At 43.6% G+C, this 22,969-nt stretch overlaps 3 protein-coding genes across 10 annotated transcripts in view; 1 reads left to right on the forward strand and 2 right to left on the reverse strand.

Moving 5' to 3' along the window:
- Window positions 1–157: 157 nt before the first annotated feature.
- LOC147249926 (torsin-1A-interacting protein 2-like) lies at window positions 158–5,575 on the reverse strand. Of its 2 annotated transcripts, none has more exons than XM_086223357.1 (8): window positions 5,479–5,575; window positions 4,869–4,978; window positions 4,687–4,794; window positions 4,530–4,601; window positions 3,317–3,496; window positions 2,422–2,571; window positions 2,063–2,257; window positions 158–1,982 (listed from the first exon to the last, which is right to left on the reverse strand). In XM_086223357.1, exons 2-8 carry the CDS (start codon window positions 4,933–4,935, stop codon window positions 1,213–1,215), a joined length of 1,542 nt encoding a protein of 513 aa, XP_086079483.1. In that variant the 5' UTR covers window positions 4,936–4,978; window positions 5,479–5,575; the 3' UTR covers window positions 158–1,212. The 2 variants fall into 2 exon arrangements, with proteins under 2 accessions (XP_086079483.1, XP_086079482.1); XM_086223356.1 differs by having other exon boundaries at window positions 2,422–2,574.
- Window positions 5,576–5,626: 51 nt separating this feature from the next.
- Window positions 5,627–9,625, forward strand: LOC147249927 (torsin-1A-interacting protein 2-like). 2 transcript variants are annotated; one of them, XM_086223375.1, is made up of 9 exons: window positions 5,627–5,831; window positions 6,012–6,134; window positions 6,223–6,393; window positions 6,829–6,933; window positions 7,027–7,173; window positions 7,292–7,414; window positions 7,489–7,542; window positions 7,628–8,031; window positions 8,212–9,625. In XM_086223375.1, exons 1-9 carry the CDS (start codon window positions 5,759–5,761, stop codon window positions 8,404–8,406), a joined length of 1,395 nt encoding a protein of 464 aa, XP_086079501.1. In that variant the 5' UTR covers window positions 5,627–5,758; the 3' UTR covers window positions 8,407–9,625. The 2 variants fall into 2 exon arrangements, with proteins under 2 accessions (XP_086079501.1, XP_086079500.1); XM_086223374.1 differs by having other exon boundaries at window positions 7,628–9,625.
- Window positions 9,626–10,016: 391 nt separating this feature from the next.
- Window positions 10,017–22,969, reverse strand: part of pip5k1ca (phosphatidylinositol-4-phosphate 5-kinase, type I, gamma a) — a 43,063-nt gene continuing 30,110 nt past the window's right edge. The window contains exons 13-19 of one of the 6 annotated variants that reach the window (XM_086223367.1): window positions 22,743–22,884; window positions 22,291–22,323; window positions 21,923–22,042; window positions 19,456–19,717; window positions 16,416–16,484; window positions 15,068–15,157; window positions 10,017–13,028 (exon numbers count right to left, since the gene is read on the reverse strand). In XM_086223367.1, coding sequence (XP_086079493.1) covers window positions 13,026–13,028; window positions 15,068–15,157; window positions 16,416–16,484; window positions 19,456–19,717; window positions 21,923–22,042; window positions 22,291–22,323; window positions 22,743–22,884 — 719 coding nt within the window. In that variant the 3' untranslated portion in view covers window positions 10,017–13,025. The remainder of the gene's footprint in view (window positions 13,029–15,067; window positions 15,158–16,415; window positions 16,485–19,455; window positions 19,718–21,922; window positions 22,043–22,290; window positions 22,324–22,742; window positions 22,885–22,969) is intronic. The other 5 variants (XM_086223368.1, XM_086223369.1, XM_086223371.1 and 2 more) reach the window with 5 other exon arrangements.

Consider the following 22,969-nt stretch of genomic DNA (forward strand, 5'->3'; position numbering starts at 1 on the left):
CTCAGTTCAGCGACTTTGGTTCCTCCAGCAGCCGTTCCAGCTGGGGCTTTGCTGCCATCTAGCGGTAATTGCGTGAACTCCAGACAGTAAATAAGCTTTCAAAGTTTATTTGTACTTGAAGGCACATTATTACGTTATGCACCTTTTGTCTTCCATCAAACTTTTTTTCCGGTAGTGCGACAGTTGATTCTAGAAAATGGACAATTCTCTTAAGGCACGTGAAGCCTTGAAGGTCTTAGAAAATCAAAAAAAAAAAAAAAAGTGTACTGAGAGAACAAGGAATACCAACTTGTACTTCTTAGATTGTTATCCATAGGAGAACAATCAGTTCTTACATTAAATTAATTTTATGTAATAATTTTATACATTTTATCATAAAATTCACAAGTTATCATAAACCACACAAACTTCATTCACTTTGACATGTCTACAACTAAATTTCATCAAAAGTTCAAAAGCATAAAGTGCTACAGTTTTTCTGTTGTTTTTGTGTTGCCATTTTTTTCATTATTAGCATAACCTGAATATGTTTTGTGTTTGTTTTTAGCATAGTTTGTTTGTTTGTTTGTAGCAAATATTGATGCACTGCTTCTATAATTCCAGAGTGACCTGAATCTGGCCCTGGTTTTCTTGTTTAGACATAATAAATGATGGGGACAAATATAACTGGAATCGTTCCACTTTTGAGGAAGACCGCCGTCTTCTTGACTGACTGTTTTTTTTTTGGACGCTATCCTGTCATGTCTTGTGTGTACGGATGCGAGGTCAACGCAGTAGCACCGCGGTTGATGGTCCGGGTGCCGAGCATTATTAATATTCATATGAACGCCACTCTGCAGCAGCTCCTCTGGTGCTTTGGTGTTGGTTTTTCCACGATGCTCAGCACACAGACGTCCGTGTTTCCAACCATCAACTTCAGCGTGTCCCCGTCCCTGATAATAACAAGCACCTGCAGTAGGTGGACTCTGATGTAGACTGGTGCTTCCATTGGATGACTCTGCAGTGCTCTCGCTCAACATTGGAACAATTCAGGTAATGTTTGTCCTTATCAATCATTTCTAACCAAACACACAGGGAATAGGGCCAACTAACGTGTGTCCAACACCCATGCAGGTCTTTTAAAATGGCCGCCCTGAACTTCAGAATGACCAGAGTCAGCATTTGAATGGCTGCAAAAGTTTAGTGCTGTGACTTCCACTTCAAAGCGGTGATCTATGTCCTGGGGCAACCTTCATGTTCTATCCTTCTCTCTGCTGCTACAGGTAGGATGAGGTGAGAGATTCGGCTCCACAGTCCACCGTACTTATCCAGGTCCATCCGATCGAACGACACAGGGTGGCCGTGAGAGAGGAACTTCTTCTGTAGGTGGTCGTCCACCATCTCCTCCACACTGCTCAAAGAAATCTGGGGAGGAATCTCCTCTTCCTCCCCCAGCAGCACTGTGAAGATGAGAAAAGTCTTTTTGTAGGCCGCGTTCTCATGGTCACAGTAGCGATAGAAGATAAGGGTGGAGCCTGGTGGCAGCTCCTCGAAGCGGTGAATGACAGCCACAGGTTTGTCTCCTTCAAAAGCTCCCTGCAACTGAGTGTCTATATCCAGCTTGACCTGGTCGCTGTCCTGGCTGGCTTTACTGGCTCCATCGATGTGGAGGACAGAGGCATTGAGGGCGGAGGAGAAGGCTGAGGCCAGGTCTTGAGCCAAGCACTGCAGAGTCCTCTTGGCTCCCAGACCTGCAGTCAGGATCAGACTGACGGGTTCTGTGGGGTGTGTGGTCTGGAGGTGCCTCTGTAGGTGGATCCTGCTCCTGATCCACAGCTCAGCACGCTGGTTAGGGAACTGAGGCTTCACTTTTTCCATCTGACGCAGGAAGATGTCTATCTGCCGCGCATCTTTCTGAGGAGGAGGCTCGGGTTGGAGGAGATGCTGCACCAAGACCGCAACAAGAACAACGGCGGCAACGGCTATCAGGTATCTTCCTCGTCCTGTGGAGAGGGGGAACGTGTGTTGTCTCAACCAGCGCTTTCAAATCATTTGCTTGATTTGTGATCAAAAGACAAAGTACCTCTGAGGATTCCTGGAGCTAAATGTTCCATTGTCTCCTGAGTCGTCGGGCCAATAGTTTCAACCTTACTTCTTAGTTTATCAAACTTTTCTTCTGCTGAGATTTCCCGTGGCGACTGTGAGAAGTCTGAGTCCTTCTGCGCATCTTCTTCTTCTTCCTCAGGAGCTGAAAGCATCTCCAAGCTTCTCCCAACATCTGAAGAATAGGAGAGAAAAAAAACCAGACAAGGTGAGCAGCAACGAGTACAACCCTCACTGATTTCTACAAGTAGGCAACGGCTGGATGGGGTGGGGCAAAACGGAATGCTTTAGAAAAGGGAAATCACGCGATAATGGAAATGTCTGAAAACTCAGCCTCACCCTGTTGATCTTCGGTGACTGTTCCATTAGAATCCGGGCGTTCTTCATCGAGTTCTTCAGGGCCATCAACGTGATCATGCGCTGCGTCTCCAGGCGTTTGTGGAGGGCTGTTTTCTGACGCCGCCTCCTCGTCCCCAGCGCGCTCATCTCCTGCTTAACAAGTAAGAAAGGTTTCACTTCCACAAGTGTAAGAGGTTCCAGTTCCATTAGGGTTGTAGTCATGCACCTCTATGAAGCTGAAGACAGGATGTGTATTGTTAAACAAATGCAAGCAAACATTCTGTGATTGTTGTTTGCTGACACCCACACCAGGTAAGGAGGCCGACAAAAACATTGATAAACATCAATACGTCCACCCACATTTTTAACCCTAAATTTTCAGGACCCTTACATGACTTTTCCATGACTTAGAGGAATATTTTCATGACCAAATGTTATCCGGAACATCTGTTAAAACTGGAAAAATGAACTGCAATATATATCACAGTATGTCAAATCAACAATCTGGTTTGGTACGACATGAATATTAAATTAATTCAATACCAACCAAAAGAGATTTTCACTTAATTGCAAATACTTTTAATATTCAGGTATCGGTGAGGCAAATTTCAATGACTTTTCAAAATTTTCCGAGCTTTATTTCTTTCCCCAAAAAACTTCTCAAGCGTCTGTTTTCCCATTTTATGACTTTTCCAGGTTTTTCATCACTCTATGAACCCTGTATATTCCTATGAGAAAAACGTGTTCAGAGCCAAATGAGCGTTTTAAGAGTTATTATTAATTAGATGGTCAAACGTCCAAATGAAGACGGGAACTTCAATTAAAAAAAAAATAAATAAAAATTGAAAATTCATGCGAATCATTAACAGTCAAAAAGACAGGAAGGAACACTCACCGGGAAACTCCTCAGCTTTCACCGTTGCTCCCTGACTTGTTGGTGCAGCTCCGTCACAATCGCCACCTCCGTCATCGAGCTGAAGAGGGCTCCTCACCACCTTCAGCTGGATGTCGCCCCCTGGACTCAGTCCTTCTGTAGGAGAAGACGCCCTCTCTCTCTCTGCATTTGGATCAATGCCTGAAAAAAGAACATGTGGAGTAACTAAACACCAAAGAAAACACTTTTCTCAGCTACAAACAAACATATAAAGGAATTTGGAAAAGTGGAGGAAGTTTCTTTTTATTCAAATGTTAGTCATAACATATTAGACAGAACTCCAGTATTTGATTAATTAACTTATCTGACTTAATAGGCAGTCTAAACTGGAGGATCTCCCATGGTGCACTGGGCTTCTCTCTCCTCCTCCCTGTCCTCCTGGATGTCTTATATATAAATCTTACTCATATGTGTTACTAACTCGTCTTCTTCTCCGGAGCCTTCAGGCGCCCCTCATCCCAGATCCCGGGTGCAGCTGAAGGAGGCTGCAGACCTGAAGAGGCTGCAGACCTGAAGAGGCTGCAGACCTGAAGAGGCTCAAGCTGCCTCCCGTAGCTCCACCTGCTCACGTCCCCGTCTGTCCATCAGTCTCTTCCCTTTCTCTCTCCCTCTTTATCTCTGTCCCACTCTTTCCTTCTGCATATCTGTCTTCCTCCATTATCTGTCCTTGTCTCTGCCCTGCTCTCCTGCTCCCCCCCCCCCCAATAACCCAAAGCAGAAGGCCGTCCCCATTGATCCTGGTCCTGTTTGACATTCCTGCCTGTTAAAAGGAAGGTTTTCATCGCCGCTGTTGCAGGATGTGCTTGCTGATGGAGAACTGTTGGGTGTAGATTCATTGGAGGAGTTTGGTACTGGACCTGCTCTACTTGTAAAGTGTCAGGAGAGAACTTTGGTTGTGATTTGGTGCTCTACAAATAAAACTGACTTTTTTACTGCACCCTGCAATTTAATAGGTTTTTATTTATTTTCGTCTTTCTATTGAGATTTTATTTCATTACTTATTATTATTTCATCTCTGTGTGTTTGTGTGCCTATGACTTGATTATTCTAAACAACTGTTCATCATATCAACATCAAACTTGGCGTGTACATTGAAGCATCGAGGAAGTTCATGTCTGAGAAGAAGAAGAAGGTCTGGGGTGAGAACCCAACTAAACAGTATCATACTACTTACTCGCGACATCAGCCTTTTCTCCGTGATCATTTTTAGCTTCTTTGGTGAAGGAATCAGTTGATGATGCTGAATCTGGTTTGGTGAAACCATATTTGATTAGAACAGTTGATATTAAACACTCACTTGCGTAGTTAACATTAATGCTATGGTAGATTACCCTCAGGAAGCGGCTGTTTTACGATCGAGTCCATATCAGTGTCCTCCTGATTATTCTCGATACACACTGAGATACGATCCATAGTTGTGGACTTTGTCTCTTCCTCACCTAAGCCATGAAAAGTAATGATGACATGTCACATCAGCCTCTGTAACTGTTGTTTAAGATTATATGATACCTACCATTAATCATTGGTATTTCATTGCCTCCTGTGTCCTGGTGGACGGTAGCTGAGTCTGGCTCTGCCATGACTTCGGAGGCTGTTCACTCAGGATGCTTCTACGGATCGAGGCTGCATTACAGAGGTACATAGACGTTGAGCTCTTTAATTCAACTTCAAGCATATTTGTTAACAACAACCGAGCTTATTTTAAACAGATGGAAATGGAAAGCTTCCATTTTGAGTCACTATAAGCGCAATAAATGCCCACTATTTGGACATGCTAAACGTTACAATTTACCGTTGTGCAAACAGTGACAAAAAGGCAGCTTGCTAGCTCGTAGCGCTGTTGACGAGACCTCCCGCGCTCTAACATTATTTTTAACACATGAAACACACAAAACATGGCGTGGAAATCGGAATAGATAAAATAAGAGGAAAAACTAAAACAGAACAGTAATAACTCAGACACAAATTGCGATCTTAAGCTAATGCTAGCCGCCTGAGAGGTGCTAATTTAACCAGCATAAATGATTACGTTACCCTTCTTTTATGAACAAAACGGGTACGTTGTGAGTCAATTAACCTTTATATAATAACTTATTGTCATTAGAGATTGTTAGTAAAGCTACCTGCGATCGCATCACCGTGAAATTTGACCAATAATATGTCCTTGTGTCCCTCCTGTGTAGCTCACTTCGACTGACAGACTACTGAACCTGGTGCGGAACCATCGGAATTGCTCATATTGCTGTCAGGGTGCCCACATTTGGTAGGACTTGTTTCCGGAAGAATAACGGTGTCCGCCTAAAATGTTCCCCTGACTATCTCGTAGTGGTTCATCGCAGTATTCCACACGATGGCTTTAGTTTGACTGATGTTTAGGCATCGCTGGAGTGAGTTGTGATCGTAATGGATTCAGACGTTTCTGAAAAGAAGGATTTGCGTCCCCTGAGACGATCAACACGACAGTCGTCAGTGAAAGGTGAGCAGATGAGTTCTGACAGTTGGTCTGCTTTAGCCCTCCGAGCTAGCTGTCTTTTGCTTTCTCTAGTTTTACAGCAAAGGTTTGCTCCGGCAAATATTAACGGCCTTTGAGGTTCCGCGTTATTTTATAGTGGTAAAGACTCTTCTAACTACAACATTCTCTTCTGTTCCGATTTAGTATTGAATTACGAGGCGACCCCAAGGGGTCCTCTGAAGAGGTCTAAAAGACTGTCAGAAACTCGGGCTGCTGTTGCAGCAGTGAATGGTTCCAGAAATGTGGAGAATGGCTCCGAGGATGAAGGTCTGTTACCTGGTGTCCATATTAGTTAACACTTGGTTTTCTGTTCTCACAGAGGTTTAAATAACTGTGACATTCCTCTCGCTAATAGGGTCCCCCAGCAAGAAGAGCCGACGGGAGTCTGGAGGCACAGAGGTCGGCGGTGGTGATAATGACATGGATGTCCAGGAATCAGTTGAAGATCCAGAAAAATATGAAGACCAGGAAATGGATACTGAGCAGGACCCCGAATATAGACCTCATCAGCCAAAAGCCTTTCAAGGTAAGTGCTCTCATTTTTCAGTTCATCCTTGAACAAGATATTCAGAGAAAAAAAGTCACAAAAGACATAATATTACTATATTTACTGTCAAATCCAACAGCATTGTAAATGAGGATGGCCCCTCAATGGATTTGTGATGTAAAATAAAAGCGTGAATTTGAGAGTTCAAAATTAATATCAAACAACCCGTCAATCAAAAAAATTCAGCATTAGCCAAAGATAATTTAATAGTTGGAGTTTTTTTATATATACAATTGGATCCCTCATCAGCAAGTGATTACATGGTATCTTATTTAAAGGGTTGATGGGGTTTTTGACAGTTTTCCTTTGTTTTTTCGACAAGGAGTTCACACTGAGAAGAAAAAAAACTACAGATCAATCACAATTATCTAAGTGTGCAACTGTTTTAGTGAAGCCTCTCTTTGTGTGAAACAGGTGGCCATGGGGATATGAAACTGAGGCCGGTTGTAGTGCTAGATGAGCACTGTCGATTGATTCCTGTTGACAAGGAAGATGACAACAGGATAAGTATAAAAAGAGGTAGGGTCGTGCCACAGTTTCAGTCTGCATCTGCTTACGTTAACATTTGATGTTCTTAAAGTTGACCTCATCTGTTTTTGTTTTTGTCTTCAGTCCAATCATCAGCTAAAACGCCCGCGACATTCACTTCATCCACCAATAAATTGAAATTGTCGGAGAACCTTCATGATGTATCGAGGTCAAAGATCTCCAGCATGGACGAATACAAGAGGACGCTGAAGGCCAAAGCTCGGAGCACTGGTACTGAAAGGCATTTTTATCCGTCAAATGTTGTGGAAATTGCTGAAACCAAGACTGAAAATAATTCCTAGATATCATCAGTTTTGATGGTTAGATGTTGTGTCCGTCTCCTCTACAGATTTTACCAGAATTAACCACAATGTCCCAAAATTATACCCATCCTCTGAGATGTCGTACAGTGTTCGACAACGTGTGAATAACATCCCAACACATAAGGAAACGGATCAGCAAAAAAAAAGAGGTATAACAGCGCAATGTAACAAAATCCTTGCTGGTGTCTGAATCCGCCATTGATGTCGTGACATTCTCTCTTAGTAGTGAGAGCGAAAGCAGCTGTCATCAGAAGACCCTCTGCAGGTTCATCTTGGGGTAAACCAAAGCTGTTTTAATTACATGATATTAAAACCTGGGTATGCCAGAACTACATTGTTTGTTTGTTCTCATGTCATTTTAGGATCAGTTTGTTTCTTATCATTCCTGGTTCTCCTGGTGCTGCTCGGCTCCGCTGCCCTGCTGGTACACAGGATCGTCCCTCTTCACCAAAAGACTGGAGAAGGTTTGGGGCGCCCCTCCAGGCCAGTGAGGTTAGAAACATTTTCAGATCTGTTGTCTCATCTGGAGGCTCAGTTCCTCAGTCAGAGGCCTGACTTGTGGAAGAGGAGCAAGATCCACCTGGAGAATCACCTCAAAACACCTCATCCCACCCAGCCTGTCAGCCTGATTTTGACCGCTGGTCGTAAGGCTGAGACGACGCTGCTCTGCCTGGCGAAGGGCGTGGCCGCCGCCTTCTCTTCAGTCCTCAACGCGTCTGCCCTCTATATTGACGGAGCCAGCAAATCCAGTCAGGCGAGTGATGAGGTGAAGCTTGACATTGACAGGCAGCTACAGGCAGCCTTTGAAGGAGACAAACCCGTGGCGGTCATTCACCGCTTCGAAGAGCTGCCACCAGGCTCCACCCTCATTTTTTATCGCTACTGCGACCATGAGAACGCTGCATACAAACAGGTTTTCTTGTTGTTTACTGTGCTGCTGCCTCAGGATGAGATCAAGGGGGACCTAAAGGACGTGGAGGAGATAGTTCACGACTATGTCAAGGACAGGCTGGAGTCCACCAGCCACCAAACGGCCTTCAATGAGATGGACGCAGACAAGTACAGCGGGCTGTGGAGCCGCATTTCTCATCTTATCCTACCTGTGGTGTCAGAGGAGGAAGTAGAGCAGAGAGGATGCTGAAGCTGGCCTCGCCAGTGAATTCAGGATCAGCAGGACCAGGCTGACCCCCCCCCCCCCCACCCACCCTTCTGGTTCCAAGGAAAAACAGGTAACAATGAAAGGTAACATGTGTCATGATGTTCCATACATAAAGACTCAAGGTGGAATGTTGTGAAGTCAGACATTCAGAGGTAAAATCTCTGTTGAAGATGAGCCTGTACTCAAGCCTCAGTCCAGTTAATGTGATTGAGTTCAGCTGCTCTGTGTGTGTGTGTGCGCGCGTACTTAGTTTCACATCATTAAAACACGATTGACTGAAAAAAAATCTGTAGCTAAGGTGAAGAATCTTTTTTTTTTAGTTCTCTAAAAGATATACAGTATTCAGATGGACATGTGTGAACACGTACAGCCTGAAAATGAAGCGATGCTGCATCATCATCATCATCATCATCATCATCGTCATCGTCCATTTCCAAAACATTCGTCTTGCAGGATGATTTTCCACCATCTCAGAAGTTGAAGGTCATTCAATAAACAATTTATAATGTTCATTTTTCTTGGCAAACCACTTCTTTATTTTCTTTTTCATTTTTTGTTGTCTTTTGTGTGAAAACTCTGTATCCTTACATCAAATCTGTCTGTTTCTTCACTTAACCGTTCAGCTGTTTCCATGAATGGGTTTACTTCATTCAGTTTTCCTCATTTATCGGATTGGTTTGCACTGAACTTGGATCAGTTTGATCGTATACCATCAAGAATAATGTTGTTTTTATTGAATTACAATGTTTTATATTCTATGTTTGGAATGTTTATATTTGTGATATATATTCTCTTTTCTTCCCAGTTTGGAATATTTTTAGATGTTTGTGTATTTTGGAGCTGATAACAATTGTTCTTTGCACTTTTTTTGTTTCCCCAAGGAATGAATTAAACATTCTTACAATGCTGTCAACTTCGAAACAAACAGGTTCGTACGACATAATTTAAATTTGTGAGACTATCGCTGTATATTTTCCGTAATTGTCAAAAGATGTGCCTTAAAAACTCAATGAAAACGATTGGAGATTATTTGAAACGCACAAAAACGTATAAAAGTTTCTCAACAAAATCAGAACTCAAATGTTTCTTGCAGGTTTTTTTATGTTCTGTCTTGTGGTTCTGCTCATTCCTTCATCATTCTCAGATTCCTTTTGTTTTCCTCATTTGAAAACCTTTTAATATTTTCAATAAAGAATATTTTGCTACCTAAACATAATTGTTCTGAATTTTCAAAATTGTGCTTTTTTTTCATTTTGTATGCTTAAGTTTGTCCCATCTAGAAGTCCATGTGGGATCGATAGAGAGTCACTGGGTCACACGACATGGAAGCTACTGAATAAAAAAAAACAGCTGAATCTTTATATTAAATATAAGAGGCAGTGTAATGCAATAAAAAAAAAGAAGTCTGGAAATGATAAAGTCTGGAGTCATACGAACGTGTCCTGAGACTACGTCACGTCACTTAGGGATAATACACCGGAAAACTAAAAACTAAGGTGCTGGTTTTCGCTTATTTGGCAGACGGGTGCAGCAATGAATCGATCGTTAAGATTTTGACATGGAATCAATAGAAACATCACATGATCTGAATTGGACAACAATTCATAGAACTGCTTTATTTTTATTCATTCTGATTGAGTCCAAACACACACACATACAGCCATCTATTTATTCTTTGCGTATAAATAGATGAATATACACAGATATACATAAATACACATTTCTGATATGCATATTCATTTTGAAGTCATGCTATGTCTGTAAAAGTACTCTCCTTATTGGATGAGGGCACACAGCGATTCTGAAAACACGTACACAACACGGCTGAACAGTGGAAAAAAAAATTCCTTATTGATTTTTGCATGTACAGTAAAACTCACACTTCTCTCTTTGTTTTACAAAGAAACAGCTGTGGACCACAAATATACAGCAGCTGCATCTGAATAAACACGCCGAAGGATATGATACAGTCACTTGTGTAGATTGCAATCCTTTTCTTGCCCAGCAGCAAAAATAAAAACCAAATAAAAATAATATTCTCCGATTCAAATGGAAAATATATTTGTATATCTTTATATATGTATTTATAATTTTATGTACACATTCTCAGGAACACAACTATGAGAAAGAAAATAAATACAACAGCACACGTGGAAAGAAAAATGATAATAGGCCTACGTTGAACATTTCTCAGTAAGGCAATCAAAAAGAACTGAAATGCATAAGACTGTACAAAATATTGCTGCTATGACCTCCATCTGATGAACGACAGCAGACTGATTACAACTGGCCACCGCACGATAGGAATGATCTCTACTGTACAATGTCTGGACACCGATGTGTCCTCCTCTAACATACCAGCTGAAGAAACTAGTTGTGAATGTTGGGAGAGGAGCAACTGAGTCCTAGACTAGAGGAAACACTGACCCTACACACTTGATGACCCTAAAACAAAAATATCGGCAAGAAAAAAAACCACCAACAACAACAACAACAACAACAAAAAAAACCCATCCGCATGACGTGATACTTGATATTTGGCCTCTATCACTAGTTCATCTTCAGGTCCTCTTTAAATATGTGCAAACAACATTCACCCCATTCACGTGTCTTCGCCAGGTCAACACTGCAAACGTACTGCGAGTACTCAAATATACAGATAACAGGTACGATATTGACTGCAAATACCACGACTGACATCTACAAACATTTGAAACGTCCAGTTTAAGGGTAGGTAATCAGCTCTAGTAAATGTCACCGAGATGCTACAGCAGAAAATGTAGAATTCTATTGTTAAATATAACTTGAGCACAATCTGTCCCTAAGAAGAAAAAAACAAACAAACAGGGACAACGATGGAAGACATTGTAATGATGCGAAGAGAATGAGCTGCTGCCTTAGTGTTGTGGTCAACGAGAGTGGTACGCCTAGGCCGCTTCTGCGAGGAGCCACACTCGCAGAAGCTAACACTGTATTAATAAACACATGATAACAAAAACAAATAGATATAGTGACATCATCATCGTTGAATCTTTGGATGAAAAACACTGAATTAAAAGTTAAAAAAGTACCAGTAACAATGATGTTAAGAAGAAAATACAAAATAAATAAAAAGATCGCAGCAGTAAAACAGCTGGAGAAATGTTGTTGTTGACGATAAAAAAAAACCTTTGATATAAATGCTAAATGATCGTGTGATGAGTTCAACAACATACTGTAAATATCTGTTTTTACTTTTTAATCTTCCGTGTACTCAACTCATATAGTCACGACTGGAAATATGACCTTAAACCATCAGGTGCTCTGCTGTGATTGACTGAGCAGTAGTTGTCAGGGTAACCACAGCTCTATGAGCACAGGCGGAGAACCCTCCTAGAGGACAGGTCCGGCTGGCCCACTCACTCCTCACAGAGACTCCTCAAATCAGCGTGTAGGGGCGGGTCCAGGCCAACCAAGAGAAGGCCAGTACTTGGGAGTGTTGAGGGTCCTGATTGGTTGAACCAATAATTGCACATTTCAACTGAGCTGCGAGCTGGAAGGAGCTTCTTGAGGCGCTCCGGGTTAAAATCTCGTTCATGTTCTTCATAAACATTTTTAGATGCCTGAGACTCTCCCGGCCTAATCATCCGTACAAAAGATGGATGATGAAAAATGCTTGCTCATGTTGGATGACTTAGCAACAGATAATCTGTTGTCTTTACAAATGCAATAATTGAACAATTGGCTGGTTCAAAGATTTGTCAAAGATGAAATCGTGAGAGGTGGAGGTGTGGCCTCACACCTAAAGATTCATGCAGGCTGTCAGGGCGCTGCCAGCCCCTCCAGCTCTTGAGAGCAGGGAGCGGGTCGTTCAAGATCACTTGTGGCCAATATTGAGTTTGGAGTCAAGATATTGATCAGGCTCATCATGGCTTGGATGATAATATAAACCCCCTTTCCTTGTAACCTTTCCTTGAACTTGAGAAAAAAATCCCGATACGAAACTGTTCGCTGCTTCAGCAGCGTTGCCTCAACTAAACTCTGCTCAACTCTGGCATCCCGCTGCTGCCATCTGTCAGTGACAGTGGGCGACCGCCAGCTGCTACTGTCACTCATGAATCTTATGGTGTGAGTGAGCGATGAGGGTTGTTCCAGTATCTAGGAGACCACTGCGTTGTCATGTTCAGTAAAATTGAGCATATTCAAACGTGACATGAGCCTTCCGCTTCCCAACTCCATCGCTGCTCTGCAGAGTGAGTGGTCGAGCCTCCGCGGTGCCTGTGTGAAATAGAACTCTAGAGTCTGTCAAACATAGAAGACTACATACAGCCTTATCTGAACTATGTCTCTCACACACACACACACACACACACACACACACAAGCACACACGCATTTATTGAATTGATAGGATTTTTAACTGTCGAGGATGAAAGGCAGGGATGTTTGGAAACTGTCAGGATTTTTACCCCGCCTCCTCTGGTACTCAAGAGTGTTCAGTTTCTGTATGCATGTTTAAAATCCTGGTCCGACAGAGATCCTGCTGCTACCACTGAGGTCTGGGCTTCAGGCCGATGAGTCCTCTGCACTGAGACGTTCACTCTTCTCTGCCAGAGATCAGACTTACTGTTGGACACAGAGAGAGAGAGAGAGAGAGACAGAGAGAGAGAGAGAGAGAGACAGGGAGAGAGAGACACAGAGAGAGAGAGAGAAATTTGTAATGTGTTTGATAGTGAAAACGCTGAACCTGCTTCTGAGAGCAAATGTACAAAATAAAGCAAAGAACCTCTGAAAATCTAGTAAAGTGTGCATATATTGACAGATGACACACTAAAGTGATCACAGAGACTGTTTACTCTGGTCTCCAGCGGTCAGACTGATTGATTGATTGATAGATTGATTGATTGAACTTACTGCTGGTTTTCATTCCATATCTTTTGGGGTTTCAAAGAAACCAAATATTGTACCTGCTTCAGAATAACAGCGAAATTCAGTGCCATTACTTTACTAGTTTTTATGAGCTTGCTTGTTCTGTCTTCCCTGGCGGACATTAACGGATTATTAGTAGATATCAGCTTAATAAATGACTTCCATGTTCTCAAAAAAGGAAGGTTCCTTTCAATGTGACCGATATGATTAGAACCCTTTTCTATGAAACCGGGATTGATGATTAACGTTGTACCTCTGATTAAAGTGTTCTACGGTTGAAAAGACACAAATAATCTTCACTTCAAGCACCATTTATGGAGCCGTGGGCAGCCACGTCCAGCTGCAGCTGCAGTGGTTTCTAGGTCCCGATCCGTTAATCAGCCAATAATAATATGAGCTGATGTGAGCACTTTTTTTTTAGTGCAGGCAAAGTGGCTTGGTTTAATCATGGAATGTTACACAGTAACTTCTCCTCTAATGCGTCCCGTCAAAATATTGAAAGGTTAAGTGTTCATTCATATATTTTCTCCCTCTCTGAATTTTTCACCTCCTAATATTGGCGTCGGCCCCAGAAGTCCCATACCAGTCCTCCACCCTCCTTTCTCCAGTGCCTTGGTCAGCTGTAATAAAATGATGATATATGTGTCTTTGTGTTGTGTTTATTTTTTCGCCTATGGAATTTCGGTAAAATTGACTGGGACGTCCCTGACGCGGGGGTGTGCTACTGAGAAAAGCGGGAAAGGGAAAATGAGCAGGGAAGGCTGCACAGGGCCGATGACTGAGGGCAAATGATGCTAAACTGAGCAAAGCAGAGAAGCAGTTTGCCAGCACCACCCTCAAATACAGCCAGGAAACATCTCACTTCTCTCCAACTCTCTGTGCTCACACATTTGTTGTATGTTAATATTTCCCGATAAGTTGTTTTGTTGTATTATTTATGATAGAACTACTAATTATCTGCCTGCAGCCACCAAGCTGCTGCTCAAACTCTGATTTCATAATCACGCGTCATCTGACAGAATCCCCACCAAGCACATCTTTTCAAGTCAATAATTATGAAGTTAGTAGTGAGAGAATATTTTTGAAATGTCAACTAAATGCGCTGCTTTCTGGAAAGAGTGGCGTTCCTCTTCTTGTGGAAAAGTTTTGGGAAGAGTGTTCGGATTCACTTTGGGCGGTTTCTCTCGCAGCGGCTCAATTCAGTAGAATCAGTTCAGTGTTGGACGCCATATTGTTTTCAAACCATTCAAAACCAAGAGCAAAGTGAGCTCGACCCAGGAGAGAATCATCATTACTTTTAATTTTGAAGTAGATTCAGAAGATTTCCATTTCCTTTGAGCACGCATGTTGACGTGGTATCCGTAAGCATGTCATGTGACCCGTCTGAGTGTCTACACATCTGTAGAGTGCACATCTAGCAGCTAGAATGGGTGGAGATGAAGAGACGTGGGATGGTGAGTACTGAGCAGCTTGTTGCCTGGTGGTGGGGGGGGGGGGGGGGGGGGGACAGGGACAGGGACAGGATGGCTGGCCGTGGATTCAATGATCACACAAGATGACCATTTCCACTCAGTTATCAATGAAGAATGAATGTAGTAATGTGGCGCTGAGACTCTTGAACCCCTTCGATCCAGATCTACTTTTTCTTTAAATGCGATAAAACTGAAGGTAAAGCTAATCTAGAATTTCTCTGATTTCGTTCCCTCTCTACTAAATATTTTAGTCTTCTCACTTACTGTCTCTCTTTCCATATCCCCATCTGGCAGGGCCTTAGACTCTGAGCCATAGTGTAGCGGAGAGTACACCCAGGTCCTGTCCTCTGGAGGCTGTTTTTACACACCAATCACAGCAGAGGGGGCCAGAGGGACAGAGGAAAGGCCATTGGCACAGAGATAAGCAGCAGGGGCAGGCAGGAGAAAGACACAGGAGACCACAGGAGAAGAAAAGACAAGACAGGAAATGAAAATTAGGGATGCATAAAGGAGGAAATGTTGCTGAGACACATCGGAAAGTGTTGATTTGACATGTCCAGTAAAAAGGAATTGTGCAGCCTTTTGGAAGTGAGCAGAATTTAACACCTGGATGTAAATATGAGCAATTTGTGATGCAAAGAAGTGTGATTATCAAGATAACTTTAACTGATGTGTTTGAATCATATGTTTTAGCTCCTGTGTAACAAAGTGAAGGGTAGAGCGGGAGGGATGAGTTCCTCCGTCAGCCAAACAGGGAGGATGAGGAGGGGGAAGGGAGGGAGGGGTTTTGCAGTGACAGAGGGAATGGGAAGGAAGCCAGGATGCTGGGACAGTCAACTGAGTGGCAGACAAGTAGAGCATCCTCAGTCAAAGTAAAACACCGGAACAGGATGTTTTTCCTCTCTGACAAGCAGAAGCGCTCATTACATGATGTTTGAGGTCAGTGTCGCCCCCCCCCCCCCCTTTAGAAGGCAGTCAACTCTCCCTCAGTGTAGGTGGCAGCCCTTTAAGAGCGCGAGGCAGCTGCAGCACGTTATGCTGACAATGGAGGTGGTGCGGGCAGATGTCACACACGCATATTCACACTCACGCAGCTCTCAGCCTGTTGGAGTGCACGCCGTGAAGAGGAATGAGTCAAACTGAGTGAGGAAACACAAACTTTACACAAGACAAACAAGGAACAGAGACACAGAGGCTGTCTTTGAGCAAGATGGTTTTCCCTCCTTTATCACTTCTACTTGACTCTAGAATGTAGAGCCAGCCACGTATCGTAAACTTGAAGCTAATGTCGCTATGATAGCCTCCTACTACGACAATAAAAAACTATCATAAAAGATTTGTTTAAAAACTGTCGAGTGCATCGTGTGGTGTAAACCACACCTACTTCATCCAGTCGTACAGTTGGTTCTGCTATTCAAGTAAACAATAATCCTCCTCCTCCAACGCTACGGGTCTGATGTGTTGCAGTCCCCCAGTTCACGAGTGAGCAGGTGATGTTTTTACAGGCAAAGCTAAAGTGGGTCTGAATGGCTGAAACACACACACACACAGCACTAATATCTGATCTAATGCAACACCAGGCTCCACTAGTGCCATCTGTTGTCTCACTTACTAGCCAACAGGACTGGCTTTTCCTCCTCTGGTGAACAGGAGAGACCACCCAGGTCCTCCCATCAGGAAACTGACAACAACAGAGGCACAAAACAAATGGAACAAAAAAGAGACGTGAAATGAAAGAGAAAGAAGGGAGAAAGAGAAATGCAACATGATGCAGGAGGCGTGCTGAGGTGAGAATGGGACTTCTAAATATGTGTGACGCAACAGAGACACACTGGATGAGTCAGAGTTGACCGAAAAGATTCACGCATCTGACGGCATCTCAGACGTTCCCGCTCAACAACTCGTCACGATCCTGTTATAGCTGATCATGACTCATGACTAAAGAGACATATTGAGCACAAAGACATAGCGAGAACTGAAGAGGAAAGGTGCAAGTGAGGTAAATGTAAGCGAGAACAAAAGGAAGGATGTTGAAGAGAAGAGAGATGCGGGGTGCGCCTGCAGCAAACACACACACACACACACACACACACACACAAAAACCTCTTTCCACCTCATCCGAGCTGAGGTGAGATCTTGCACACCAAAAGTCAGTCAGTCTATCTCTCCAACCTACACACACCTGCCGTCTGGCCGTACACTGAGCACATGCCAACAGGACAGAATACCTGGTCATGTCTTATAAGCCTCGCTGGCCGCATGTTACAAGGGCGGCAACCTGATTTGTTCTGTTTCTCCTGCATAAATGTGTGTTCTTACAACTGTGAGGTGTAAACAAAGATCAAATGCCATTTTATGAAACAATACATGCTCCTTGAGTGTGTAATACCCGTGTTATGTTTTACGCATGCTCGCTCTTTCCTACATTCATAAGTCATTAATAGAGGGCTGCTTCAAGTGGGGCCTCTGGGTAAAACTGGTTTGCTATACGGTTTGATTTGGCCTCCATTATTATTATTTATTACAATTAACACTCTTTAAATGTATTTTGTATAAGATGTGTTTTTTTTTTATGTATGATGATTCGATCAGGCTTCAGAGTGTCCTGTGATGGAACGAAAACGCATTTTATCGCCGCTGAAACGTATCATCTCAAGTTGATACTTAATCGTGGAGAAGCTAATATTTGTTTAACCCCAAGCCCCGAACCCTTAGGGAACTTGACAAACAGTAAGTTGCAGTTTTTAGCCTTGCAAGGTGAAATATTTAGCCACCCCTGCTGTCATATATGAGTGGCAAACCATGCATGTATATACAGCCACAGATTACTGCCTCATCATCCATCCGGACACAATGATTACTCTGGATGGTTTCAGATTTCTCCAACTCCTGAAGGACATGAGAAACAATCGTTCCATCACATCTATTGTTTAGTGTCACTGGCATGAACCAGCACCTGAGGCATTTATCGGGTGTGAAACGGCAGGCTGAGTTCCACCAGATTCATGTGGGATGTCAGCGAGAAGTGATGACGGCGATGCAGATAGAAAAAAGAAGAAAAAAAAACAGCAGCAGAGCACAAAGGATGCTCAGACGGCTGACTGAGCCGCTGAATGGCTGACAGCATAAATCTAATTTTCCGTATGAAAAAAGGTATGTAAGGGTTTCACACTTCACTTTGGATACGTGGCAGGATGTTAAACAGCTGAGGAAAGTGCTTACTTACAACTCCTTGAAGCCACTTCTGACGGCGCTGCCTGCGGCTTTGTGTTACACTTCAGCTTTGTTTGATGCAGAAGCACAGAACCCTGCTGCCGTGAACAGAGAGTGTGTGGTCTCTCTTTGAAGCGCGACCCAGGTATCAGACAGGGCTGGTCAGATGAGAGCGAACTCCCGACTAACCTGTTGGCAATTTTCTCAGGCTACATTAAGAGTTTGTTTAATTCCTGAGACGGGACCACCGGGGAGGAGTGAAGCCAGCTCCCATTCTAGACCCACCTGGGAAAATGCAGCCGACATAACTTGATCTTGCTATCAGTCAGAAGGACTTGTAGGCCGAGCTCATCTTAATGAGCCACTGGGGGGTGTCTGCAGCCTTGTTGAACCCAAACAGCCTCACAGCTGAAGATTCTATTAGGCAGGAGCAGCAAAGTGGCGGTGCACGCATGCTATTATCACTCTGCAACCACTCCAGAGTGCACACGCTAATACTCTGTGTTTAACTGAATTAGGGTTGGGCGGTAGTACCATGATAGTGCACGGCAGGATGTTTAAAAAGAGCAGTGGCGTCATCGCCTTTCTAAACACTTTCTGCTGTGCAAGGGGTGATTTACACGTCAAGATGAATTTCAGGATGTCACTGGCAGTACAGATCGTCCTTGACGGGCACAATTGGTTCAGTCTTTTACCAGAGAGAAGTATGCTGCTGAGTGCTACTGGATATTATGGTCTGAGGGCTAGAAACCGAAGTTCCCAATGGCTCTGATGAGGTGTCAGTCAAGAGTTATGATTTGTTAGCCAATTTGAAATGGGACAACAGCGGATCAAGTGTGTTTTCCGGTGTGATTTTGGACTAGAAGAGAGTAGATCATCTGGACTTTTGGCAATATAACAAGACCACTTTTGCCAGACTCTTACTGCTCAGTGCATTACTGTACTGAAGAGGCTTCATCGCCTCAAGTGAGTCACCGTTTTGTATTGGTTGTTTGGAAAAGGTGTTACAACTGCTCTGAATGTGTGTTTGTATCAATTAAAATACAAGAATCTCAGCTTTACTTCTGGTTCATGGGCATCAGTGGAGCTGATAATACCTCATACTGCTAAAACAAATTGTGGACGACTTAAAAGTCTCAAAAATGAAATACCGCTCAACCCTAAATTGATTGCACCACACACTGCAAGCATACACTCGTCTTCCCATACCAGCCTGAGGGTCTGCATCCTTTCTGCTGCCCCTCTGTCAACGCCTCTGTAGGAGAGCATCGAAAAACTCTGGCCTTAAGACTATAAATACATTCAATTTGATTCATTATAACATATGAAGCAATGGCTGGATACAAATGTTTAACAGGTGGAAGATGGGAGCTAATCCTACTCTGCTTACTTTATCTTGAAGTGTGTGCGTGTGTGTGTGTTGAAGGGTGTTTGCTTACAAAATAAATATCTGTGATTGGCACGTCATCGTCATCGTCAACTGAAGCCTGGCTAGTGCACCCTGAACCAGACATCTGGCTGGCCCTGTCCGCCTCCACCGCCACCACCAGTTTGGGACTGGACGGGGCTTCCTCTGCTGCCCCGGGAGAAGATGGAGCAACCGGAGCAGATGGAGAGGAGGAGGCCTCGGGGGCTGATGAAAGGGTGGAAGGTGCTGCAGCAGCATCAGGAGCCTCGGCACCGGCTCCCTCCAGAACCTCACTGTGGAAGAGTGCAGGCGGGAATATCAAACTGTAAAATTTCAGTGTTTCTCTGACATTAATTGGGTCATATGCCATAAGCCACTTTCCAGCACCAGGAAAGAGGAAGGAGCTATTAGAGCAAACTGGCTCCGGCTACAACTCAACAGCTGTGTGGTGGGTGTTTGTGGTTCAGAGGCTCAAAGATTTGCCAGCTGGCTGTGTGTGGCCACAATCCTTTATTGTTCCTGGCCAGATCACCAACTATTAGCAAGGATTTAGACTCATCCACATTGCTTGCTCAGCTTCGGTGATCGAGCTTAGCTCCTTCAGAGGAAAAGCTCGGTCGCTGGCTACAGAGGCAAAACGGCACAAAGAGAGCAGTGACTGGCTGAAGGAACAGTGGAACGGGAAACAGGAGGTTGCTATGCAGTCTGACCACTCCCCTTCTTTCATGTCACCCTGTGCTTTCTCATTTACCCTCTTCCTCCTTGTATTTCCTCACACACCTTCTCTTCCTCCTCCATGCTGTCCTCTTGTCCCCTTTCCTCCACTGCATCTACCTCTTTCCTCTATTCACCCATGCATTCCTCTCTCGGTTCCCCAGCTGCTAGTAAGTTTGATGCTGTGCATCAGAATCGTTTTTTTCAAGTGTAATTTAGTTGCTTGTCATCGCACCCCCAGCCTCCTCTCTACTAGCTCCTTTCACACCCCTCGGGCCATATGTCTAGCCGATGCCCTCTTTGCATCAGACCGAATTGTTCAGTTGGTGTCCCTCAGTGACCACACCCCTGACCCCCCCCCCCGACCTAAATGAGCCTCCATTATGGCGTTCCCATCATGCTTTGTTACCGCATTATCCAGGTTAGTTATTCTGAAGTGTGTTTCTATCCAATGTGTCACATTCCAACAAATCTGGTTTGCTAAGCTTGTACTCTTTAATTAAAAATCAGGTTAAAATATGCCATGATTCAGGTCATCCAGGCCTTATGGGGGCAGCCTCAGGCCTGCAGGGTTCCTGCCCCACTGCCCTACTTCGATGGGCCGGCTCTCATATCTGGGCTCCTTTGTCTGCTTTACAGTGTCACCCCATTACACACTATACACACACTGAATGCTCATGCATGTGCGTGCTCTCTCACACCCTCATTAGTCTAGAAGCCTGCTCGAAATTGGCGGCTGAGGCGTTTATCAGGGGACTCCGGAGTCCATCAGACAGACGGGCCAAGCAGTTCATCTGTTTTGCGAGAGTGTGTTGTTAATCTAACAGCTGGCGGAGCCCAGGTGAGACTGTGGCAGCTGATTATTTATAGAGCAGCATCCACCTGAGTCATACTGATGATTGGGGTCACGGAGGGCTCCAGCGCCACACCATGTTATCCTCTAATGGGGTCAACTCTCTTGGCTTCTGTTTACCAAAACAGTGCAAAGGACTTGTGTGTTGTGAGTACGATGTATTTAGTGTATGTTGATGTTTTGAGTTTATTTCAATTTCTGTCATGCCGTATCCGATTAGCAGCACACACATTTACTTGCAAGACAAATAAAATGTACTAAAGATACTCAACTTCGTTTTGTGGTTTAATTACTACAGTTTACAAGCATTAGGCCAGTGGTTACAGTATGAACATATGATAAGCTGGAAATCAGCAGTTACCACAGTTGACCAGCTGTGGATTCATTTCTTTATTAGTTACTGACCTTTGTCAACGTCACAAGCCAACAGACCTGCAATCAGTCCTTCCTTCATGAAGTTTGTTACGATCGATTCAGTTGTTTTACGGTAATGTTCGCTAAATAGGCTGTAATCTCTTTGTGCTGTTTATCTGCACTTGCTTTTACTGAGATGTGTTCCTAATAGTTTGTCTATCCCATTTATACACATTAGACTTGACAAAATATTCGGAACATGACATGTAGGTGTTAATCAGAAAATGTCTTTGCGCTCCAGTAAATTACACTGAAGTACTACATTAAATCCTGTTAATTTCATTGTTCTTATTTTGGTGAATATTGCCTTAAAATTGATAGAAAATCAATACAATGCTGCCTGATGTGCTGAATTAAGTACCCTTACCTCGACCCTGCGTCTCTGCTTATACCAAAGAAATACAGAAACCTTATGGACTTATCTGAAAATGCATTTCTCTTCTTATGTCATATTTTTTACTATGTGACATGTTTCAGTGGACTGTAGGATTTATATTCGTAAACTAACTCGGCATACCTGGGATCAGGTAAAGGCGCAGGGACAGAGATGGTGGGCTCACTGTCGTGTCTCTTTAACTCCACCTCCACTGTGATGGTCTGCTGATCCTCCTCACGCACACGTAGCTCTTCCTGAGTCCTGAAAACACAAACAAACACACAAACACACACACACGCATAAAATAAAACAAAACATCAACAGAGGAAATGAAATGCGCAAAAACACAAAGACGTTCATTCAAAAACAGGATGACCTCACTTTTCTACCCACCCACCTACCACACCCAGAAATGCTGTGAAAACAAGATGTTATAGCAAACTGAAGTAATGCTGCTTTAAAAAAAAAAAAAAAAAAAGTTTATGAGGTGCATGTAGCTGCTAACTAACCTCCCATCATGGCTGAGGGACTGGGTGTGCCTCCTGGAAACAGAGGACACACTGTTAGTACGCTCTGTTCACGCACTGTGGCCTGCTAATATGAAACACAAGAGCTCAGCAAAAAGAAATCCAGTGCTGTCGAAATCCTATTATTTCAAGTTCTTTTTAGGCAGATTAATCCAAAAAAAACCAAAAGCCCACCAAAACAGAACAAGCTAGGTAAACACAGGTGCTATTAATCACATTAATGAAGGCTCTGTTGTTCTTTGTGTTTTAGAATCAACCTGATTAGAAACACCTGTGTTTACCTATTGTTTCATGTCAAAATGGCAGCTGTGAACCTGCGCTTCACCGGGGTAAAATGAACTTTGTTCTGTTTCGCAGCACGAGGGCTTGGCTTTCAGTGCACATACATACCGTACAGCGTATCTGCTCATTGTGTGTTTATTGTGTGTGTGTACCTGTAGCGGGGGTGCTCAGCTGTATCAGAGGGAGATCTCTCGGGGATGGACAGAGAGGTGGTGGAAGAGAGAGTGGTAGCGATCGAGGCTGTGGTGGCCTCTTCAAATGACGGAGGAGTACAGGGAAGAAGATCTGGTCGCCCTGGTTCAGAGACAGAAAAAGGTTATCTATCTTGCTACAAGAAAAAGAGCAGGCAACCTCCCCTTTGTCCCTACCCTGCTGCACA

The sequence above is a fragment of the Aulostomus chinensis genome, chromosome 14, assembly GCF_037954235.1.
Source record: "Aulostomus chinensis isolate RoL2024-O1b breed Wild chromosome 14, RoL_Achi_v1.0, whole genome shotgun sequence".
Taxonomy (NCBI): Eukaryota; Metazoa; Chordata; class Actinopteri; order Syngnathiformes; family Aulostomidae; genus Aulostomus; species Aulostomus chinensis.

Excerpts from the sequence above, each read along its gene's own strand:
- LOC147249926 (XM_086223356.1), bottom strand. The coding sequence starts at position 4,935 with ATGGCAGAGCCAGACTCAGCTACCGTCCACCAGGACACAGGAGGCAAT. Across the intron at positions 4,602-4,686 it reads AAAACAGCCGCTTCCTGAGG|ATTCAGCATCATCAACTGAT; the intron begins GTAATCTACCAT and ends TCACCAAACCAG. Across the intron at positions 2,575-3,316 it reads GAAAGCTGAGGAGTTTCCCG|CAGGAGATGAGCGCGCTGGG; the intron begins GTGAGTGTTCCT and ends TTACTTGTTAAG.
- LOC147249927 (XM_086223374.1), top strand. The coding sequence starts at position 5,759 with ATGGATTCAGACGTTTCTGAAAAGAAGGATTTGCGTCCCCTGAGACGA. Across the intron at positions 6,394-6,828 it reads TCAGCCAAAAGCCTTTCAAG|GTGGCCATGGGGATATGAAA; the intron begins GTAAGTGCTCTC and ends TGTGTGAAACAG. Across the intron at positions 7,174-7,291 it reads GGCCAAAGCTCGGAGCACTG|ATTTTACCAGAATTAACCAC; the intron begins GTACTGAAAGGC and ends TCTCCTCTACAG.